The following is a 20,739-nucleotide window of genomic DNA, read 5'->3' as shown; positions in this document are numbered from 1 at the left end:
TCCCTCCTATAACAGAGGATTGCAAGGCTTCAGCCTAGGGCCGAGTTGGGGAACCTGTGGCCTTCAAACTGGCCAATAATTAGCCCCAGCTAGCATGGTTGGTGTTCTGGTAGTCTGGTAGGTCTTGTAGTTCAATAACAACTCAGAGGGTCACATGCTCCCCAACTTTGGCCTAGGATATTAATTGCCCCAAATATTCTCCCCCATTATTTCAAAGAAGCATGGAAAGAAAGATTCTGTGACTCCTTAAACTGTGAATGGAGTAGTGGCAGTTTATTGATAATAGGTGGTTTAACAAAGTCACAGATTGTAATGTTGGGGGACAGAGCAGCTGCAGGCAAAGCTCCCGCCTCCCCCAAGTGCCCCCCCAGCTTTCTGCTGCCGCCACTTGGGGTGCCAGACATAGTAGTAGTGAAATTCTGGGCTGACTGGGTGATTCCAAGCAGGGGCTGTTTCTTGCTACTGGACTCCGGTGCAGATATCCATCCCGGGGTACAAAGCAAACAGCTTGGTTTCCAGAGGATACGGTGAGGAGTGGTCAGACCACCAATGCTCCCAGCTGTCTCCTCTATGCTGTGAAGTTCTCCGTAGCTGATGGTGGAAGAGGGAGCTGCCATCAGTCTGGAATCTGTCACTCGTCTCTAGCTCTTCAGATAAACTTGAATGTGGATTGTTCAAAAGGAAACATCCCTAAAACAAACCCTTGTGAAGAGATATAGTTTTGTCTGCGCTTCTCTTAGCTAGCAACAACAGCCCCCAAACAGAGAGTTGTAATGCAGCTGTCACAAATTTATATTGCAAATCAAAGCATCTTTGGCCAACGGGGCATGTTGGACAAAGACTGGGCAGGCTTTTTGAGCTGCATATACCGCAAGGCTCCCTCGATCCTGCAAGGTTGTTGTACTGCATAGGGTTTGTTTCCAAAGCTGTTGGGCTCCTGATTAGAGAAAAGCACGAACCTTATTAAACATTTTACCTAAAAGAGCTGCCTTTCCCCATAGGAACACATCCTTTTTTCTGGAAGCTGCCAAGGCCCAGACCAACCCACTTTTTAACACTGTAAACCGTTTCCCCTGCACGACGCTTATCACATCATTTTTGAAGAGCAAGGTGCTGATGCGACAGTCCACATGTGGAAAATTCAAATGTTGTCAAAAGCTCCTTGAAAAAACTGTCTTTCCTGGGATAGGAAGTTCTGTTTCCTCTGTGGGTCTTTTTTTTTATACACATGCTTCACTGTTCAAAAATGATACGGTGAGCTTAGCGCACGAGGACCTTAACACATTAAATAATATACATGGACATAAGCAAATCACAAAAGCAGCTCCCTGCAAAGCCAACCCAAGTAAGGAGGTGAACCCTGATAATCTACGTATTCTGTGCTTACAGCTGTTTCTGCGGTTTTGAAAACTTCGCCAACAATGCACAACCAGCCCAGATCCCCCTCCCCCAAATGGCCATATATTCCTGAGACTCCAAAATACGCACTTGCAGCCACATGTGGCCATTGTGCTTTTCTGCTATTAGGTTCACATTCACTCAAGGTGAAGAACCTTCATTAGAGGAGCCAAGCAGCCCCTCACAGCAGAACATACACCCAATGGGAAAATGAGCAATCTGTCGGCTCCTCTCCTGGTATAAAGGAAGAGACGGCAGGAGCCTAAGATACAGGCCAGCAGTATGGAAAGGGACAAATACTACAGAATCATCACTTACTCTTCACACAGCACTGGGAGAGTGGACTGGTCTCAGTGTAATTTCAGCTCCACGTTTGTTTGTTACCTGGGCTGGGGAAACCTAATGGCAGCAAGGTCATCAGCTGCAGCATAAGGTGTCCAGCAAATCTCTGAATCTTTATAGAGGGAAATCAGCCTTCAAATCAAACGTGTAGGCTGAAATCCTACACCCACTTACTTAGCAGTAAACCTCATTGAACTCCATGGAACTTACTTCTGAACAGACATGATTGTGCTGGTAAAGTGTTTTAAAACTGCAATCCTGTGCATATATATATATATGGAAGAAAGCCCTGTTGGATATACTGTGGCACTTTGTTCCAAGCTGCACAGGAATGCGTTCTCAAGTACAGTATTTGATTTGGGGGTGTTGACTTACTATGGGTGGCGGCAGTAAGAGAATGGACCTTGGCTTGCTTAGAAGCCCAAAAGGCATAGACAGCTCCTAGTGGGAGATGAGTACAGAATTGCCCTGCTTTCATCTACCTTCCCTTTGAAGCACACAAACTGAAAGAAGCAATCTCTCCGAGAAAAATCCAGTTAACCCCATATCACATCCCTGTGCTTAGTGTTGCCTTTGCAAATACAGAATAATATGCCTTGAGGGGCACATGTGTGCATGTAAATGAGAGAGGTGGGGAATGAGAATATGAAGGAAGTGCTCAGGATTCTTTCTTGTATTCTTCCCCTTCTACATCACCTAAGCCAAAACAGGCTTTTGATTCAGGAATAACTAACTGGTGGTGGGGAGAAACAGCATTCCACTCAGTGGAAGCAAGTCTTAGCACAATGGCTTGTTGTCGTTTCCCCCTGCAGCTCTTTCATGACTTCAAACAGATCTTAAGTTCAGCCCCTGCATTACAATTTCAGCACACCAAGTCTTTAGGTCAGTTTTCCTCATTGCCCTCTCCCTTTTGTACATCCCTCCCCGCCGCCCCCTCCCCAGGGCTTGCAGACACCCTCCTCTTTCTCTGCCAAGCCTGCCAGGCACCAGCTCGGAAGCACGACTAAGCTCCAACACTCTACCTACTCTTGAGGGTCACCGCTCACTCTCGCTGGGGGTAAGCAGCAACAAGAGCGGAGCCCCTAACTTGGGGAATCCTGCATGCAGCCTTGGGCTCCAATTGAGTGGTGCCTCCTGGGTCTGGTACAAAGTATTGGGAAAGTGAACTGTGTTTTGCCTACTCTACCGGCCAAGTCTCATGGGATAAGCAGGGGCCAGGGAAGCCTGTGAATGCCCCAGACGCTAAAACAGGGAGTGACCTTTCTCGAAGGCAGCAGGTGTGTGAACCAAGGAGGGCAGCTGCCCAAGGAACCACGCAGTTAATAAATATGTGGAAAAAGATACCAATGCACCCTTTAAGCAAAGTAAAACCAAGGGGGAGGGGTACAGGCAACCACTCGGCCCGAGTGACGCAAACGCACGGAGGAGAGAGGAAGGGGCAGGGGTGGGATGCTTTCGGTGTCCCCTACTGGTGGCCGTCTAAGCCTGTTGTTGTGCAGCAGCGAAATCCGCTGGCCAAAGAGCAACTCGGCATCCTCACCCCGGCCCCCGGCCCAGCCCCCAGCCCCTTTCCAGCTTGGCTAGCGGGCCAGGGGTGTCTGTTTGAGAGAGATCAGCACAGAGCGCATGCGCGACACATCCTTGGACTGCTTGCTGCTCTTGGGGTTGAAGTCACAGAGTTGGGCCACTTTCTCCCATTCGGTGCCAGGCATCTCTTCCTTGGACTCCTTCATGAAGGCTTCCTCCGAGGCCCTGGAGAAGGAGGCAAGCGAACATAGGTCAGGCTCAGAAAAAGAAGCAGGCAAGCACCTCCTTATCTATGGTACTATGCCAGTCAGGTAGCCAAGAGGAATTGCTTGGTTAACTGGCAATTGAAAATAGATTGCTTTTCACATCAAAAGAAGATTAAAGGGCACTGCCACTTACTTATCAGGAATGAACAATCAACAATAAAGGAACGGCCTTAAGTGGCAGAGAAACACAAAGCACAATTAGTAATGGAAACGCTTTCCTCACGTGTCATGTTTGCTATAGCTGCTATAATGTCTCATTGCTTTAATTATGTGTAAGTTATTCGGAATATGTTTGTATTTCTAAGTCACTTTCAGTTCACCTTTCTGAACTCAAACAAATTAATATTATTTGTTTCCTTTTCTGCAATAAAAAGTTCTCAAAAGAAAAGAAACAGCACATAAAGATCAGCCAAAACCCTCTTGGGATAAGAATGGCTCTAAGTACAACAATATCAAAGAAGCACTAGGCTTTCTAAAGGAAACTGGGGGAAACTATTCAGTCAAATGGCTGCACTCATGCTCTGAATATATGCCTGGAAACTCTGTATAAAAGGGGGAAACCAATGCAGCTTTAGCATATCCTGAAACAATTGCAGAAGCCCTTTCTTCACTTGTAAAATGTCTGGCAACAAAGAGACCCTCAAATGCACACCTGTGCTCTTGTGTAACTGGCAAACTTAAGCTTAGGGAATAGAGCCTGACAGCCGCATACAGGAGATCCACTTAGGAAAGGACCCAAAGGGGAAAAGAGCAATAGAGAGACGTACACGTAGCCAATCACATCGGCATCCGGCTGCTGGTAAAAGGCTTTGTCAGCAATCCTACGGTGTGACCCAGAGACAGAAGAAAGCAGCACAGCAGAGAGGCAGCAAAGAGTTAAAGAGAGAAAGGTGGGTTAGTGCCCTTGAAGGAGGGACAGAATCAGACAAAGCAGGAGAGACGCATGGGGAAGCTCCCATGGGTTGGTTAGAGATTCGTTAGTCAAATGCTTAGGAGTGACAGAAGGCAGCCCCCTTACGGAGATGAAATATTTGGCATGGTCCATAACCCCACAAAAACAGAGACAGCAGCTTCTAGGAAGCAGCGAACCCAAATCACAGACTGACTGCAAGGGAAACCCACCCAGGATGTTTGCAGTAACTAGTCTGGCAACGCCTTGAAGTCATGCAGCAGATAATGTGGAAAGGCTCGCCTGCGTGTTGCAGATCTGAATGCAAGAGTGACCAGTCTTGCTGCCTGGTGAGGCACTCTCACCAGAATCCATTATAGTGGTACCTCGGGTTACATACGCTTCAGGTTACAGACTTCGCTAACCCAGAAATAGTGCTTCAGGTTAAGAACTTTGCTTCAGGATGAGAACAGAAATTGTGCTCCAGCAGCGCGGTGGCAGCAGGAGGCCCTATTAGCTAAAGTGGTGCTTCAGATTAAGAACAGTTTCAGGTTAGGAACAGACCTCCGGAATGAATTAAGTACTTAACCCAAGGTACCACTGTATTTGGCCCATATAAATTTATTGCACAACTGTGATGGTGTGGCCTGGTAGAAATATGGTTCAGGGTTTTTATCTCCAAGCTCCCTTACCCAGCCTGCCCCCAGGGATGTGTGGGAGCCAAAAAAGCGAGGTCCCTTTTCTCAGGCTGCGCTATGGCTCCCAGGGGCAGCTCTGATACTTTGGCAGGTGCCGGGGGTGAAGTGAGCTATTATTGGCAGGGGCTAAAAGCTGTCCCGCCCAGTCATACCTGTTGTTGGCCCTGTTCCTCTCCATCTGCTCGTTCTGCCGCAAGTTCCACTCTTCCAAGTCCTTCTTGGCCTTTTCACGCCATTCCTGCTCTAACACCTTGGAGGTCACCTCTGAAAGGAGAACGACACATAACTGCTGGGCAGAAGGATGGCGACAGAGACAAGTCTCAGCCGCAGCCCAGCACCTCACAAAGCTGGCCCTGAGGAGATGCTGAGAATAAAACCTAGGACCTTCTCCATGCTAAGCAGATGCCGTACCAGTGAGCTGCTGTCCTTTTGCCACAGCCTGCTGAGGCAGGGAGCTGCTGGCTGTAACGATATGGAAGAGTCCCTTCACAAGATATAGCCCAAGTGCTGCTCTAAGCAGTCTCAGAACACAGATAACAAGGGCAAAGATGTGGGCACACAGGCAGTGGACTAAGTGGAAATGAGGGAGGAGCGTAAGCACTAGGAGACAAATCAGTGTACACCCAACTAGTCAGGCTCTGTGTTATGAAGGAGGCCTACTGGTTCTGTATATCTAACTGAAGGCCCATGAAAATAGCTCTCCTGAGGTGAAGCTTGTGGCTAAAATTCTGTCTAGAACCCCTAATGTATATGTCTTTTCCTACTGCCTTCTCACTATATTTGGATGTTTTAGGTTCCATTGCCATCTTCTTAATTATTCTATGTTTCCCAACTCCCTCAGCTCCAGCCACATATACGTCCCTATTGTCCTAGTGGCTTTTCATCCCCTGCAACCCTCTACAGATCTACAATGACTTTTTCATTTTACCCTTTAAAGTTCTTCCTTGTAGCCTTTTCTCTGATGAAATCCTCCTACCCCTCAATTCATTATTCACTGGTTTCTGCTCCTGGGAGCTGGCTCTCCCATTAACCAAAGTGAGGAAGCTGGTTTGGGGTGTCAAACTGTTACTTATTTTAATTTGTTGTATTTTTATAGCCATGGAAGAGAGGCACACTTGGGACAATTTTCTGCCTCTGGTGCCCAAATAACTTGATTGGCCTTGGGTACAAAGACATCTTTGCTGGCTGGGGCTGATGGGAGTTGTAGTCCACAGCCCCTGGACAGAGCTGGATTGTCATAACAGCTTGGGCCAGCTCTGTCTGCCCCTCAAAAATCTGCATTAGAAGTACAAAACAGACATTTGTACGGTTTATATTTGCTCCTTCTCATTCCTACCCAATTCCTGCAGTCTCTTTTTCTGCTCCTCTCGCCATTTGCGGATGCTCTCGGGCTCCTGCGTCAGCCGGTCAGCTCTTGCAATAGCTGCATAGGCATCCGTGGGCCCATTGGATTCCTTTAAGCAAAAGCAACAGTTTGTGAGATCCAGGCTGTCTTTCTTTCTTTATTCATAAAAGCATTTATGTATCGCTGTATCATAAAATATATCAAAGCAGTTTACAATAATATCTATGTAAAATGAAAACACATACAATATTAAATAATAATAATTTTTTACTTATATCCTGCCCATCTGGCTGGGTTTTCACAGCCACACTGGGCAGCTCCAAACAGAATATTAAAAACAATACAAAACATCAAACATTAAAAACTTCCCTAAACAGGGCTGCCTTCAGGTGTCTTCTAAAAATCAGATAGTTGTTTATTTCCTTGACATCTGATGGGAGGGCGTTCCACAGGGCGGGCACCACTACCAAGAAGGCCCTTTGCCTGGTTCCCTGTAACCTCACTTCCCACAGTGAGGGAACCGCCAGAAGTCCCTCAGCACTGGACCTTAGTGTCCAGGCTGCACGATGGGGGTGGAGACGCTCCTTCAGGTCGTCTGGGCCGTCAGAGTCCATCAACTAACTGTTATGGAAATATGCATTCTGAATTGCCTGCATAAGCTAGGCAGAATATAAAAGTTTTCAGTAAGCATTTAAAAGTTGAAACAAAAGGTGCCTGCTCTATTGGCAGAGTATTCCACAGGACCGGGCCACCAGCGCTTAAGGCTCTATTTTGATGTGGATCTGACATCAAATGAGCTTTGCTAACTTGGGAGAACTTTGGCAACTCACCCAAAACCACAGTTCCGGGTTCCTTCAACCCACAGCCAAAACAACCTCTGTCGGGGAAGCTGTGGAGCAGTAGGGTAGGCATCTCTAACCTGTCTCTTTGACCCAACACCAGATGCAGGCCCCCAAGAGAGAGGAGTTTCCCAGTGGTGGGAAGTGAACTCCTCTCCCATACCCACCCATAGTCTCAATCAACCACAAATCTACGTGGGATAAGAAGCAGCATGAAAAGTCTTGCACCAAATTATGGTGAAGTCCTAATCCTAGTTCTCCAGCAGATATAAACAACCTTTTCCCAAGGTCCATTCCGTGAACAAGGTGGAAAAGAATGGAAACTGTGAAGAAGGTTCAAGAGTCCTAGCACAACTGTCTGAAAATTATGGTACTATTTATTTATTCATTTATTTCATTTACGAATTGCTTCCCATGAGGTATCCCAAAGTGATTTACACATATACAAAACATAAAAAAGAAGGTAAAGGACCCCTGACAGTTAAGTCCAGTCGTGAATGACTCTGGGGTTGTGGTGCTCATCTCACTTTACTGGCCAAGGGAGCCGACGTTTGTCCACAGACAGTTTTTCCGAGTCATGTGGCCAGCATGACTAAGCCGCTTCTGGTGAAACCAGAGCAGTGCACGGAAACGCCATTTACCTTCCAGCCAGAGCGGTACCTATTTATCTACTTGCACTTTCACGTGCTTTTGAACTGGTAGGTTGGCAGGAGCTGGGACCGAACAACAGGAGCTCACCCCATAGTGGATATTTGAACCACCGACCTTCTGATCGGTATGCCCTAGGCTCAGTGGTTTAGACCACACCGCCACATATATAAAACATATATATATATATATATATATGCAGGTTTTGGTGTCCTCGGGTGTCTTCCCGTGTAAAAGTTGGGGTGTCTAGGCGACGTTTCGACGAGGTCTCACTCGTCATCTTCAGGCTGGTGCTTTCGGCTTCTTGTTACTGGAACAGAGCAGGATCTCAGTGTTTGAGTTCCTATAAATACTGTTGAGGAGGTGTGGTGTATAGCCTCCAATGTTCTGGGCAGAGAGGAGGTTCCCAGGCTAGTGTGCCTTTTCTTCTTTTGTTCCTTAATTACTTGAGGGATATCTTGAGTGATTTCTTGAGTGATTTCCTGAATCCCACTTAGGTGGGTCATTAGGTGTGGATTAGTTGCTAAAGCCTTCGTGTCTTGAACTCTTGAACTTTGTGAAGAGTTTTTCTGAGAAGATGGCTGTACTGCACTTGGTTGTGCTCTGGCTTGGCTTCGTGTATAGGGGCGAGCTGTGGTTTTGTGGCCTGTGCCAGCCAGATCTGTGTAGGGATTGCAGGGGGGTGCAGCATCCGGAGGTGCCACCCTGGTTTGGCTACTGGATGGTGTCTGTAATTTATCTGTGGAGAGGGTCTGGGTTTGGATAAAATTCAGTTGGAAAACCAAGGGGTCTATGAAATACCCTGCAAAGTCTGCCCAGCCACGTACATTGGACAAACAAACAGACGAATAAATGCACGGATCGCAGAACACAAGAATGCCGTCAAAAAAGAAGAAAAAACTTCCTCTCTTTTCCAACACATGAAAGAAACAGGACACGAAATTAATTTTGCAGATTCCAAATTGCTCTTTAACATGGAACATCACCACAAGAGAATAATCATGGAAGCCATCGAGATAGAGAAACACCCTCACAACATGAACAAGCGTGACGACACATCCCGCTTGCCAGACATCTGGAAATTAGCCCTCCCCACAAAATCTGACACCAGATCCAGAGGCACACAGAACGCCATCACCAATCAACCACACCAGACCCAAACCCAGACCCTCTCCACAGATAAATTACAGACACCATCCAGTAGCCAAACCAGGGTGGCACCTCCGGATGCTGCACCCCCCTGCAATCCCTACACAGATCTGGCTGGCACAGGCCACAAAACCACAGCTCGCCCCTATACACGAAGCCAAGCCAGAGCACAACCAAGTGCAGTACAGCCATCTTCTCAGAAAAACTCTTCACAAAGTTCAAGAGTTCAAGACACGAAGGCTTTAGCAACTAATCCACACCTAATGACCCACCTAAGTGGGATTCAGGAAATCACTCAAGAAATCACTCAAGATATCCCTCAAGTAATTAAGGAACAAAAGAAGAAAAGGCACACTAGCCTGGGAACCTCCTCTCTGCCCAGAACATTGGAGGCTATACACCACACCTCCTCAACAGTATTTATAGGAACTCAAACACTGAGATCCTGCTCTGTTCCAGTAACAAGAAGCCGAAAGCACCAGCCTGAAGATGACGAGTGAGACCTCGTCGAAACGTCGCCTAGACACCCCAACTTTTACACGGGAAGACACCCGAGGACACCAAAACCTGCATTCCTGTACCCGTGAAAATCTACGAAAGCAAATATCTCACCTCTACGGGGAGGAAACCTTCCAGCTGACAAGAACCTACGAGAAACTAGAAATCCGAAGAGCCACCATCTTATGTGATCTCTTGTTCCTACGCAACTGCCGAGACAACAACTTAATTCCCACATGCTTCCAACTTAAATTCCACTCTAAAACCCCAGCTACCGAAAGGATCCTGAAACGAACTGAACTATCTCTAATCAGAAACGAACTACACAAGAAAAGATACCTACTAAACCAAACCAACAAAGATCTACTCACTCTTCACCTCAAACTCTGTAACAAAATCCACCCTGCACTCTGGGACAAATGCAAACAACTAGCCGTCTGGAGAGCTGAAACGGAGACCTCACACAAGACAGACACACACACCAACAAACTCCACAAACTAGAGAAACGCCAGAAGCCCAGCCACCCTCCACAACAACCCATGAAACAAACAGTACATAACATATCAGACAGGATCCTCACCTCAACTGAAACCAAAGTACTCTCCAAAGGTTTCAACTTTGCAGTCGCCCCGAGACGCATCCCCACGGAAAACATCATATGCGGAGTCGAAGCTAGCCTAACCAAAATCAATCCAGATGAAGCCAATAAAATCAGACTTGAAGTCACCAACATCCTCTGCTCCAGCAAACCACCCAGAAGCAATTTACACAAAGAAGAACAGAAAGCACTCACCAACCTGAGGAAAGACAACAACATAATCATTCTCCCAGCAGACAAAGGTAATGCCACTGTTGTGATGAACACATCGGACTACCAAGCAAAACTATCAAATCTACTCCAAGACCCTACCTACCAACCTATAAAAACAGACCCCACCACCTATCTGGAAAAAACCACCAAATCCAAAATAAAAGCCTCTCCTATCAGTGAAGAAATCCAGCTAAGAATCATCCCCAGAGAAAAATCATCCAGATGCCCCAAACTCTACGGCCTCCCCAAGATACACAAAGAAGGAACACCACTCAGACCAATAGTCAGCTCCATAGGCTCACCTCTACAAAATCTCGCTAAATTTCTCGCCAAGCAACTTCAGCCCTATGCAGAATCCATCTCTTCACACGTTCCAAACTCCTTCCAGTTCATAGAAACAATAAAGAAGCAAAACCTACAACCCAATGACCTACTTGTGAGCTTCGATGTTGTATCTCTCTTCACACAAGTGCCCATTAATGAAGCCTTGACAGCCATTCAAAACAAATACAATCCCCCCGAATACATCTTGGACCTGACCAACCACTGCCTAACCAACACGTACTTCATCCACAATGGACAAAGATACAAACAGATAGAAGGAGCACCTATGGGATCACCCCTCTCACCGGTCATCGCTAACCTGTACATGGAACACTTTGAAACCAATGCTTTAGACAAGTCAGAACACAAACCCAAACTTTGGCTCAGATATGTTGACGACACCTTTGTAATTTGGCCACACGGGAAGGAAAAACTGGATAACTTCCTCACACATCTCAACAGCCTACACCCCAAAATACAATTCACTATGGAAATAGAAGCCAACAACCAACTTCCCTTCCTTGACGTCCTAATCTACAAAAAACCTGATGGCTCCCTAGGACACACTATCTACCGGAAAAAAACACACACCAACCGCTACTTACATGCACAATCACACCACCACCCTGCACAAATAAACTCCGTAGCCAAGACTCTCATCTCCAGAACCAAACGCCTGGCTGACGAAGACCACTTGACAACTGAGTTACAGAATCTCTCAAATGTGTTAATTGCCAATGGATACCAGCAAAACAGGGTTACGAAGCTAATCCAAAAAGAAACACCCCCCAAAAACCAAGACACAGAAGAAAACAATGGCATAGCCCTCCTTCCTTATATCAAGGGCACTACAGATAAAATTAGCAAAATCCTCCATAAACACAATATCAAAACAGCCTTTTGCACCAACCAAAAAATAGCCAATATCCTCAGAAACCCCAAGGATAAAATTCAGTTGGAAAACCAAGGGGTCTATGAAATACCCTGCAAAGTCTGCCCAGCCACGTACATTGGACAAACAAACAGACGAATAAATGCACGGATCGCAGAACACAAGAATGCCGTCAAAAAAGAAGAAAAAACTTCCTCTCTTTTCCAACACATGAAAGAAACAGGACACGAAATTAATTTTGCAGATTCCAAATTGCTCTTTAACATGGAACATCACCACAAGAGAATAATCATGGAAGCCATCGAGATAGAGAAACACCCTCACAACATGAACAAGCGTGACGACACATCCCGCTTGCCAGACATCTGGAAATTAGCCCTCCCCACAAAATCTGACACCAGATCCAGAGGCACACAGAACGCCATCACCAATCAACCACACCAGACCCAAACCCAGACCCTCTCCACAGATAAATTACAGACACCATCCAGTAGCCAAACCAGGGTGGCACCTCCGGATGCTGCACCCCCCTGCAATCCCTACACAGATCTGGCTGGCACAGGCCACAAAACCACAGCTCGCCCCTATACACGAAGCCAAGCCAGAGCACAACCAAGTGCAGTACAGCCATCTTCTCAGAAAAACTCTTCACAAAGTTCAAGAGTTCAAGACACGAAGGCTTTAGCAACTAATCCACACCTAATGACCCACCTAAGTGGGATTCAGGAAATCACTCAAGAAATCACTCAAGATATCCCTCAAGTAATTAAGGAACAAAAGAAGAAAAGGCACACTAGCCTGGGAACCTCCTCTCTGCCCAGAACATTGGAGGCTATACACCACACCTCCTCAACAGTATTTATAGGAACTCAAACACTGAGATCCTGCTCTGTTCCAGTAACAAGAAGCCGAAAGCACCAGCCTGAAGATGACGAGTGAGACCTCGTCGAAACGTCGCCTAGACACCCCAACTTTTACACGGGAAGACACCCGAGGACACCAAAACCTGCATTCCTGTACCCGTGAAAATCTACGAAAGCATATATATATATATATATATAATATAAAAGCAATTCTTAAAAATGATCATACATATAAAAAGAGCTTAGAACAACAGAACAGGCCTAAAATCAGTTAAATTCCAAGAGAGATACCAATTGGGGTAAAGATTTCAGAAGGCTTGTTGAAAGAGGAATGTTTTAGCAGGCACCAGAAAGACAATAGAGAAGGTGACCAATATGCAACGGGAGGGACTTTCGAAGGGTAGGTGCTGCACACTAAAGGCCCAATTCCAACACCATGTGGAATGAACCGCCTGGTAGGATGGTTTTTGCAGTGATCAATTGGGTATGTAGGGGGTGAGTCAACATTTTAGGTATCCTAGACCCAAGCTGCATAGGGTTTTCTGCATGAGTACATACCAGCACCCTGAACCTAGTCTGGTATAAGCTTATAGGAACAGGTCCTTCTGAAAGCTACACTCCTATGCTGCCCAATAGAAACCCTTCATCAGCCATGTACCTGCCCAGCCTTATCCAACGTGCTATTCGCTGCCAACGTGATTTTCATGTCTGTGCAACAGGCAAGCACCTACAGTTCTAAGGAGGAACGGCTGCAAGCTGTTCCTCTGTGATGTCATCCCTCTGATGTCACAGTCGGTCTTGAGAAGGTTAGTGCGTTCTTGAGGAGATCTTTCTCTGATCCTAGCCGGGCAATTGTTTCAATCGGCTCTAAAACCACCTTGACACCACCCAAGGCCATTGTCATGGCAATTACTGCAGCCTCAAGCTGAAATCATGCAGGAAGTGCTAGAAGTGGTCACCTTTATTTAAAGGCTAGTAATCATAGTAATTAAATAAGCCAGCTGCAGCATTTGAGAAGGCCCACAGTATCGGTTCCATTTACAGACAACATGTTATTGGTTCACAGTCAGACTCCTTCCAGTTGATTATTTACTGGCTCTCTGTGAAATAGCTCTCCCACCTAGCCTTTCCATCTCATTCCAAACATCAGAATCAATTGAAGCATTTATTTGAATTTTAGATTCCATTTCAAAAAGAAAGCAAATTTCTATGACCAAATTTACACAAATCAAGTGATAAATTTGTTTCTGGACCGGGCCACTGAAGGTGAGGAGGGAGGAGAATGAGATTTCCCTCAAAGCAACAACAGAGTCTTGCCCCATGCAAAAAGTTTAGCATCCCCCTCACCTCTCTAAATGGTTCAGTCCAGGAACAGTATTACGATGGTTAGGAACTGTACTCTGAAAAGAGTTTTTCCATGATATAAAAAGATAAATGGGACTGGATGGCAGGTGGAGGCTGAATCTAGTGAGACTGCAGATTATGCCCAGGCAGAGGTCTTTCCCCCCACTACATCAGGGATGTGGGTGACCTGTGGCCTTATGGGTGTACTTCAACTCCAACTCCCCTCAGCTCCAGCCACTATGGCCAAAACAGTTCAAAATCCTAAGGGGGTGAAGGGATAGGAACTCACAGCCAATTCAGGAAAAGGCTGAGGGCTTTCCCACAGATGCCACAAGATTCTTCTTCATTTTTGCACCAACAGACTAACACAGCTAGCTCTCTGGAACAGATACCTGAAGATAGTTAGCTATTCAGTAGTCAAGCTATGCAAGCAGGGACAGGACTGGCTGAAAGCTGAAAGAATCCCACTATAAGAGGGAACGGCTGACCTTACCATTAGGCAATGTGAGGTAACTGCCTGATTTTGAGTGTCATGAAAAGGCAACAAGCTGTTGGCTATTTTATTATGATTGCATTTTTACTGTTAGTGCTTGTGCCAGAATAACTTGTGCAGCCTTACCATTCTGTGGGATGGGGGGCTCTTTCCTACACTGGGCTGCCCCTGAATTCCCACAAAATGCGCTTTCCCCTTAAGTTTCATGGGTCACTACAGAATTAGCCAATCTAATTCTCCCGGTTTGTTTGCCATTCCTTCTTGCAACATCTGTTGTTGAAACAAAGCTGTAGTGCAGGAATAATTTGATAATGGGGCAGAATTGGCCACACCTGGTCTCTTGTGAGAGGCACTGAGGTAAAGACAAGGAATGTGTCACTAGAGAGAAATGTGATACATGGCTAGTAGCCACAGGAAGGGAAACATTAAAGTCAGATGAGGTGGGGTGTGGCAAAAAGGCTGCACTCGCATCTAGTCCTCAAGGAAGTTTTTATCTGCCACCCGGCAGCCTACAACATAGAAACCAACTCCTAGAGGCCGAGGAGTCTGTGCCTCCCCCAATTAAATATTTGAGCCGCCACCCAAGTTGATGGGCATTGCCATTCAGCTGGTGTGTGTGCACCTTGTCATGTGATGGACGGTGCTGGGCAGGGCTTACCTGCTCCCTGCCCCAATACTTTACAGTGGTAGCTCAGGTTACACACTCCACTAACCCAGAAATAGTGCTTCAGGTTAAGAACTTTGCTTCAGGATAAGAACAGAAATCGGGCTCCGGCGGCGCAGCAGCAGCAGGAGGCCCCATTAGCTAAAGTGGTGCTTCAGGTTAAGGGCAGTTTGAGGTTAAGAACGGACCTCCAGAACGAATTAAGTACTTAACCTGAAGTACTACTGTATTCAAGTTGGCACCCCTGGCCAACAGGTTGTTGCCTAGAATACTGTGTCCAGTTCTGGGCACCACAGTTCAAGAAGGACACTGACAAACTGGAACGTGTCCAGAGGAGGGCAACCAAAATGGTCAAAGGCCTGGAAACGATGCCTTATGAGGAACGGCTAAGGGAGCTGGGCATGTGTAGCCTGGAGAAGAGGAGGTTAAGGGGTGATATGATAGCCATGTTCAAATATATAAAAGGATGTCACATAGAGGATGAAGAAAGGTTGTTTTCTGCTGCTCCAGAGAAGCGGACACGGAGCAATGGATCCAAACTACAAGAAAGAAGATTCCACCTAAACATTAGGAAGAACTTCCTGACAGTAAGAGCTGTTCGACAGTGGAATTTGCTGCCAAGGAGTGTGGTGGAGTCTCCTTCTTTGGAGGTCTTTAAGCAGAGGCTTGACAACCATATGTCAGGAGTGCTCTGATGATATTTCCTGCTTGGCAGGGGGTTGGACTCGATGGCCCTTGTGGTCTCTTCCAACTCTATGATTCTATGATTCTAGAGTTTTGATTTGCACCAAATCAGCTCTATATTGGGGGCACCACTTTCTTCTTACTTCTCCAGTAACAACAAGAGGACTCCACACTTTCCCCTCAATTCCTAGGCTCCAGCCCTAAAACTGGTGTCCCTCGTGGAATGTGCAAATGAACACATCCACACCTCCAGCCTGAAGAAACTGGCCAAGACTGCCTTAAAAGTCTGGCTGGACTATTTTCCAAAGAGTAAACATGCTTTGACAGATGTGCATGCAAGCACTATTCAGATGTTAGCACTGTCACTCCAATATAATTCCACAAGTATTTCCGAGCATGCCTCAAACTCTCTCTACATCCTTGAGTTTGCTATTTTGGCTGGCTATCTGGCTATATGAAAGCTTAGGGTCCACAAACTGTTATCTTGTTTGTTATGTCTGGAAGCAAGTAAGAGAAGGTAATGCCATAGTTCAGCAGTCGAGCATCTGCTCTGCATACAAAAGACCTCAGGTTCAATTCCCAACTTCTCTAGGTAGGGGGAAATTCCTTGCCTGAAACTCTGGATAGCTTCTGGCAAGTCCCTGTAGACGACACTGAGCTAGGTGAGCCAATGGTCACACTGTATAAGGCAATGTCCTATGTTCCTAAAGATAGGTGGATTGCTTTTCCAGAATCAGAAGTCAGACCCCAAGGGGGTTCAAGTTGGAGAGTAAAGGTGGCTGCAATTGAGCGCAAAGCTCTCTCAGCTTCACAACTATTGCTGCTTGTCGTGTAGAGCAAGGCTATTGGATTACCCTCCACCCGCACCCGAATCCGGTAATCTAATTAAGTCTAACCATCTCCAATGGGATTATGCTGCTATAAAGCAAGTCGATACCACAACAAGGAGGGAGTGAAGCGCTCCACAACAGCCGCTGCCTCTCCATCTACCCGAGCAGACTGGGCTTGTTCCTACGTCATGGTGTGGGATGGCATCCGAAAGGGCAGCACGTGTTGAATTCCTCCTTGGCAGCTTGTAAGTGCTTGCCCACACACAGCATTGTAAGAGCGCTAAGCAACTGGAGGCTAATGTCAGCAGAAACGGGAGGCTAAAGGGCCCGTGTGAAGGGAGAAGGTGCGCTTACGGAGCACCATCTGACTACAACACAAAAGACAGCACAAAACCATTCTTTCAGCCATCGTATCAGTAGCAATCACAGCAGCACAACATAGGAACCCGCCAGATAACCATTCACTTTTCAAGACTAAAACAAAACAAATTCCAACCAACCCACAGACAGAAGCCTCTGACTTCTAGGACTTTGGTCCATTTAGCTCAGTGTTGTCTACACTGACTGGCAGCAATTCTCCAGGATAGCAGGACCAGGGACATTCCCAGCCCTAGTTGGAGAAGCTGCACATTGAGCAAGGGGCCTTTAGCATGCAAAGAAAGCCAGGTCCTCTACCACTGAGCTGTGGCTCTTCCCCATCTAGATCCACATCCCTGCTATATGTGATGCCCATAAGCAGCTGCAAGGGTTGAATTATTCTAGGGGAAGAGAATGTTATGGCCAATCTCAACTGGAAACAGAAGGGCTGGTGGCTAGTATTCCAGGTCACCCACAAACCTGTCCCCTTTTCTTTGAGAAAACTGCAAAGAAGCCAATAGTATTAGATGAGATGCCTCAAAGAACCTGCTCTGAACTCTGGGGGTCTAGCAATTCCTGCTGGGCATCTACTACACAGGCTACATTCATTGGTCCCATAGACCACAAGTTTCTCTCAGAGGATCTCACCTGATAGAGGTCTCCGTTCACAGTGGCCCCATTGCCGTCAAAATCAGCTGCAGAAGAAAAAAAATAAAAACATGTTAGTAGCCATTTGTGCCACTTAGGCTAATGGAAGCTGTAGCCAAAAACATCTGGGAGGCAGCAGGTTGGGGAAAGGCTGGTGGAATGGGTTATATTATGGGACCAGCTCATGGTTTGACTGGATTACAAAAGTGGGAGGTCTGTGTCAGACAGGTAAACACAGCAATGTGTGGAAGCTAGAAGACAGAGAGAAAATCCAGAGTCTCAGAATCTGGGGACAGAAAGTGCAGGAATCTGGAATCCTCACCCCTATATTCCAGCACCCCAAAATAAGTCCTAAGTAGCCAAGCCAATGGTTGTGGTTGCTGTTAGAGTCTTTGGTGCAACCTTCTCAGTAAAAGCCAGTCCATCAATTTGCGCCTCATTTTCATTAATCTCTAAGCCCTTGGATAAGGACCTGGTAACTGTGGCACCTGTGAGCAACTGCTGAGATCAGAAGTTCTGCAGTTATTAGAAGCCAGAAGCCCCCTTTCCTCAGCACTGCAAGCAAATCTGATAGCAGGAGATGATAGGAATTTACTTCGAAATAAGTCCCCACTGAGTTAAATGGGACATTGTAATTTTTGCATTGAGGGTAAGGCACAGTGGGATGTTACTAAGAAAAGCTGGTTAGATGAGGGTGCAAATTGTGGGCATGGATTTCCGTAAGCTAGAATTTAATTCATCAGATGCACGAACTGGTGTGAGGAAATAGTGGGAATATAGGAAAGAGTGGGCGGATGTACAATGGAAGAAACAAAATTAAGTTAACAAATCAGCAGCCTGATCCCATACATGTTTACTTAGAGGTCAATGGAAATATATACAGTCCTTGAGATCAGCCAGTGCATAAGAAGAAGGGGGCTGGCTCCAGATATTTAATGGGCTGCAAAGAAGCGGGAGATCCCTTGTCAACTGTTTAAACAGGTTCTGAGACTCTAGGCTGCTTACTTGGAGCATGCTTGGAAAGGCCAAATGGGGACAGTGTGTTTTCAGTTCACAAGACCTTTGAAAACAGTAACTATGGCTAAAGAGTGTAACTTTCTTGCTTGGGAAGGAGATCGTTTCAGGGCTCCTGACTAAGCAGAGCCAAGAATGGACTTGTCTTTTTCACTTGTTCTGTTTTCAACAGCAGCATGACATGCAGAAATTAAGAAGCTTTTTTGGCAATGAGATCCAGCAGTGGAAAATCCCCACAACCCAGGCTGATGGCAAAGGCACAGGAGCAGGCCAGCTGAAAAAGTTGACAACCCTCAGCAGAGCCAAAGGGAAAGGAGGAGAGTAAGTCAAAGGACAAAGGGGCAGCATTCCTTGTGCTTTTCCCATGGTAAGAGAACCTATTCCTTCCTTTCCTTATGTCACTTCCTTATAGATGCCCTTGCTTTTCCTTGGCACCATGCACACACCCTGAATATTTGGCTACACCCAGGAAGCCTGGATCTGGTCTGGCAACATTTGTAAGGACTCCTCCCAAAGTCGGCCTTGAGCTTCAGGAGGCCTGTCCCCTAAGAATGGTCCCTTCTTTCTATATCATCTCTCTCCAGCCTAGCACTTGGGCCTAATACTTGCCTGCCTCATCCCAGCCAAGGAAGACTAGTGAGAGCTCTCTCTGTGGGTCACACTGGGGCTGTTCTGCCTTGGGCCAACTGTTCACACCTGGCCAAAAGATGCTAACTATTCAAAGCCCCTAGGTGTAGAAGGGGGCATCTGCAGCAGCAGCTGGTTGGCCCAGATGGTCTTTGAGACCTCTCCCAACTCTGATTCCCTTCCTGTGGCTGCAGAGGTTGTCCTGAAGAGGTTTCCTATGAGTCCCAAATCCAAAGCACACCTGCTTCCTGACCTAAAGGGCTGAGCTAGAAAAAGAGGACAGTGCTCTACCAAAAACTGCACCAAAAGCAGGCAAAGTTATAATTTGACATCTCTGCCAGGATGCTGACGGCCAAGGCCTCGGGATGGCGGACAGGGAGTACCACTTCCTCTTCTCCCACCCCAAGGAGAGACAGAGGAACCTCAGAGGCTCCCTCCAAGCCAGCCTTCTGTCCGCCGCTTCATCTTTATGCCCAGGCCGAGGAGGAATGCACAGAAACACGGGGAGCTGCCCCAGCACCGAGTGCGGCAACTAGTGCATCTAGCGGCGGTACTGGCAGCAGGGTCGTTCCCAGCCCTACCCAGAGATGGCTGGGAGGGAACCCGTGACCTTCTGCATGCCGAGCAGGTGTCCCGCGGCGCCTCCCCCGCCCGCACCCCCGAGAAGCCCGGCTCGCCCGCCGCATCTCGGCGCAGGCCCGCGCGCCGCTTCTTTGCCCTTCGCCGCTCCGGCTCACCCGGCGCCTCGGCTGCCTCCTGGCTGCCTCCCGCGGCCCCGTCGGCGGTGCTGAAGCCCTCGTCGTTCTCGATGCCCGCGATCTCGCTCTCTTGCTGAGCCAGGAAAGCGGCGGCCGGGTCCTCTTCGGCGGCCTCGGCTGCTCCGCTCTCCGACGAGGAGAAGAAACCGAAATCATCAGCCATGTTGCCTCCCCCACCCCGCCAGCTGCGCCTCCCGACCCTTTCCTTCCTCGAGGACGACGGGCAGGCGACCCGAGCGGCGCCGACGGCGCTCCTTGGCTGCAAAGGTAGGCGCAGAGAACCGCCGAGCGACGAGGAAGCCCGGGCTCAGCTGTCACTGCGGCGGCGGCGGCGTCGGGCGGCGGCGGGAGGAGCCTCGCCGCGAGAGGACGGGCGAAGGGAGGTGACCTCACCAGCCAGGCTGCCGAGGAGCCCCGGAGCCGCGAGGGGGAAGCACTGCGGCGCCTCCTGCTTGCCATCGGGCTGGCCCGGCGGAACCGCCGCCGTCGAAAATCAGAGCAGTTCCGCCCAGGGAGAGTTTTGCCAGCAATCGTGACGGCGGCTAAAGATGGCATCTTAAGGCCGCCGAACTTATTTTTGGCTAGTCACCCTTTGCAGCCCTTCTGGAAATTCCAAAATCCAGACAATAAGGCCAAAAATTGATTTGATTAGGCCAAAATGGCACAAAATAGCTTTTGGGCTTGCAAAGTTCTCCAGAGCTCTTCATCGGGCTATGAAGTGAAACTAAAAGGAAAAGATGGCTGATGGTGAAAGCCAAGGACTCTGCAGCTGGGCTGCAGGCTCAGGCTGGAATGTTAGCTAGGGAAGGTAGCAGACATTCCAGTGAAGC

The 20,739-nt window shown here is 47.6% G+C and overlaps 2 protein-coding genes across 4 annotated transcripts in view; one reads left to right on the top strand and one right to left on the bottom strand.

Annotated features, from left to right (window-relative positions):
* Window positions 1-252: 252 nt before the first annotated feature.
* On the bottom strand, window positions 253-20,329 carry CLTB (clathrin light chain B). 2 transcript variants are annotated; one of them, XM_083423979.1, is made up of 6 exons: window positions 19,889-20,262; window positions 17,511-17,557; window positions 6,457-6,574; window positions 5,273-5,384; window positions 4,301-4,354; window positions 253-3,492 (listed from the first exon to the last, which is right to left on the bottom strand). In XM_083423979.1, exons 1-6 carry the CDS (start codon window positions 20,070-20,072, stop codon window positions 3,321-3,323), a joined length of 687 nt encoding a protein of 228 aa, XP_083280105.1. In that variant the 5' UTR covers window positions 20,073-20,262; the 3' UTR covers window positions 253-3,320. The 2 variants fall into 2 exon arrangements, with proteins under 2 accessions (XP_083280105.1, XP_083280106.1); XM_083423980.1 differs by lacking the exon at window positions 4,301-4,354 and having other exon boundaries at window positions 19,889-20,329.
* FAF2 (Fas associated factor family member 2) overlaps window positions 13,345-20,739 on the top strand; it is a 31,254-nt gene continuing 23,859 nt past the window's right edge. The window contains exons 1-2 of one of the 2 annotated variants that reach the window (XM_083423444.1): window positions 13,345-13,461; window positions 18,697-18,891. In XM_083423444.1, coding sequence (XP_083279570.1) covers window positions 18,889-18,891 — 3 coding nt within the window. In that variant the 5' untranslated portion in view covers window positions 13,345-13,461; window positions 18,697-18,888. Of the gene's footprint in view, window positions 13,462-14,200; window positions 14,344-18,696; window positions 18,892-20,739 lie in introns of those variants that run through there. The other variant, XM_083423445.1, reaches the window with a different exon arrangement.

This window comes from Podarcis tiliguerta (genome assembly GCF_965153285.1).
Source record: "Podarcis tiliguerta genome assembly, chromosome: 2".
Lineage (NCBI taxonomy): Eukaryota > Metazoa > Chordata > Lepidosauria > Squamata > Lacertidae > Podarcis > Podarcis tiliguerta.
Note: the sequence above shows the minus strand (reverse complement) of the source record. Positions and strands in the feature narration are given on the sequence as shown.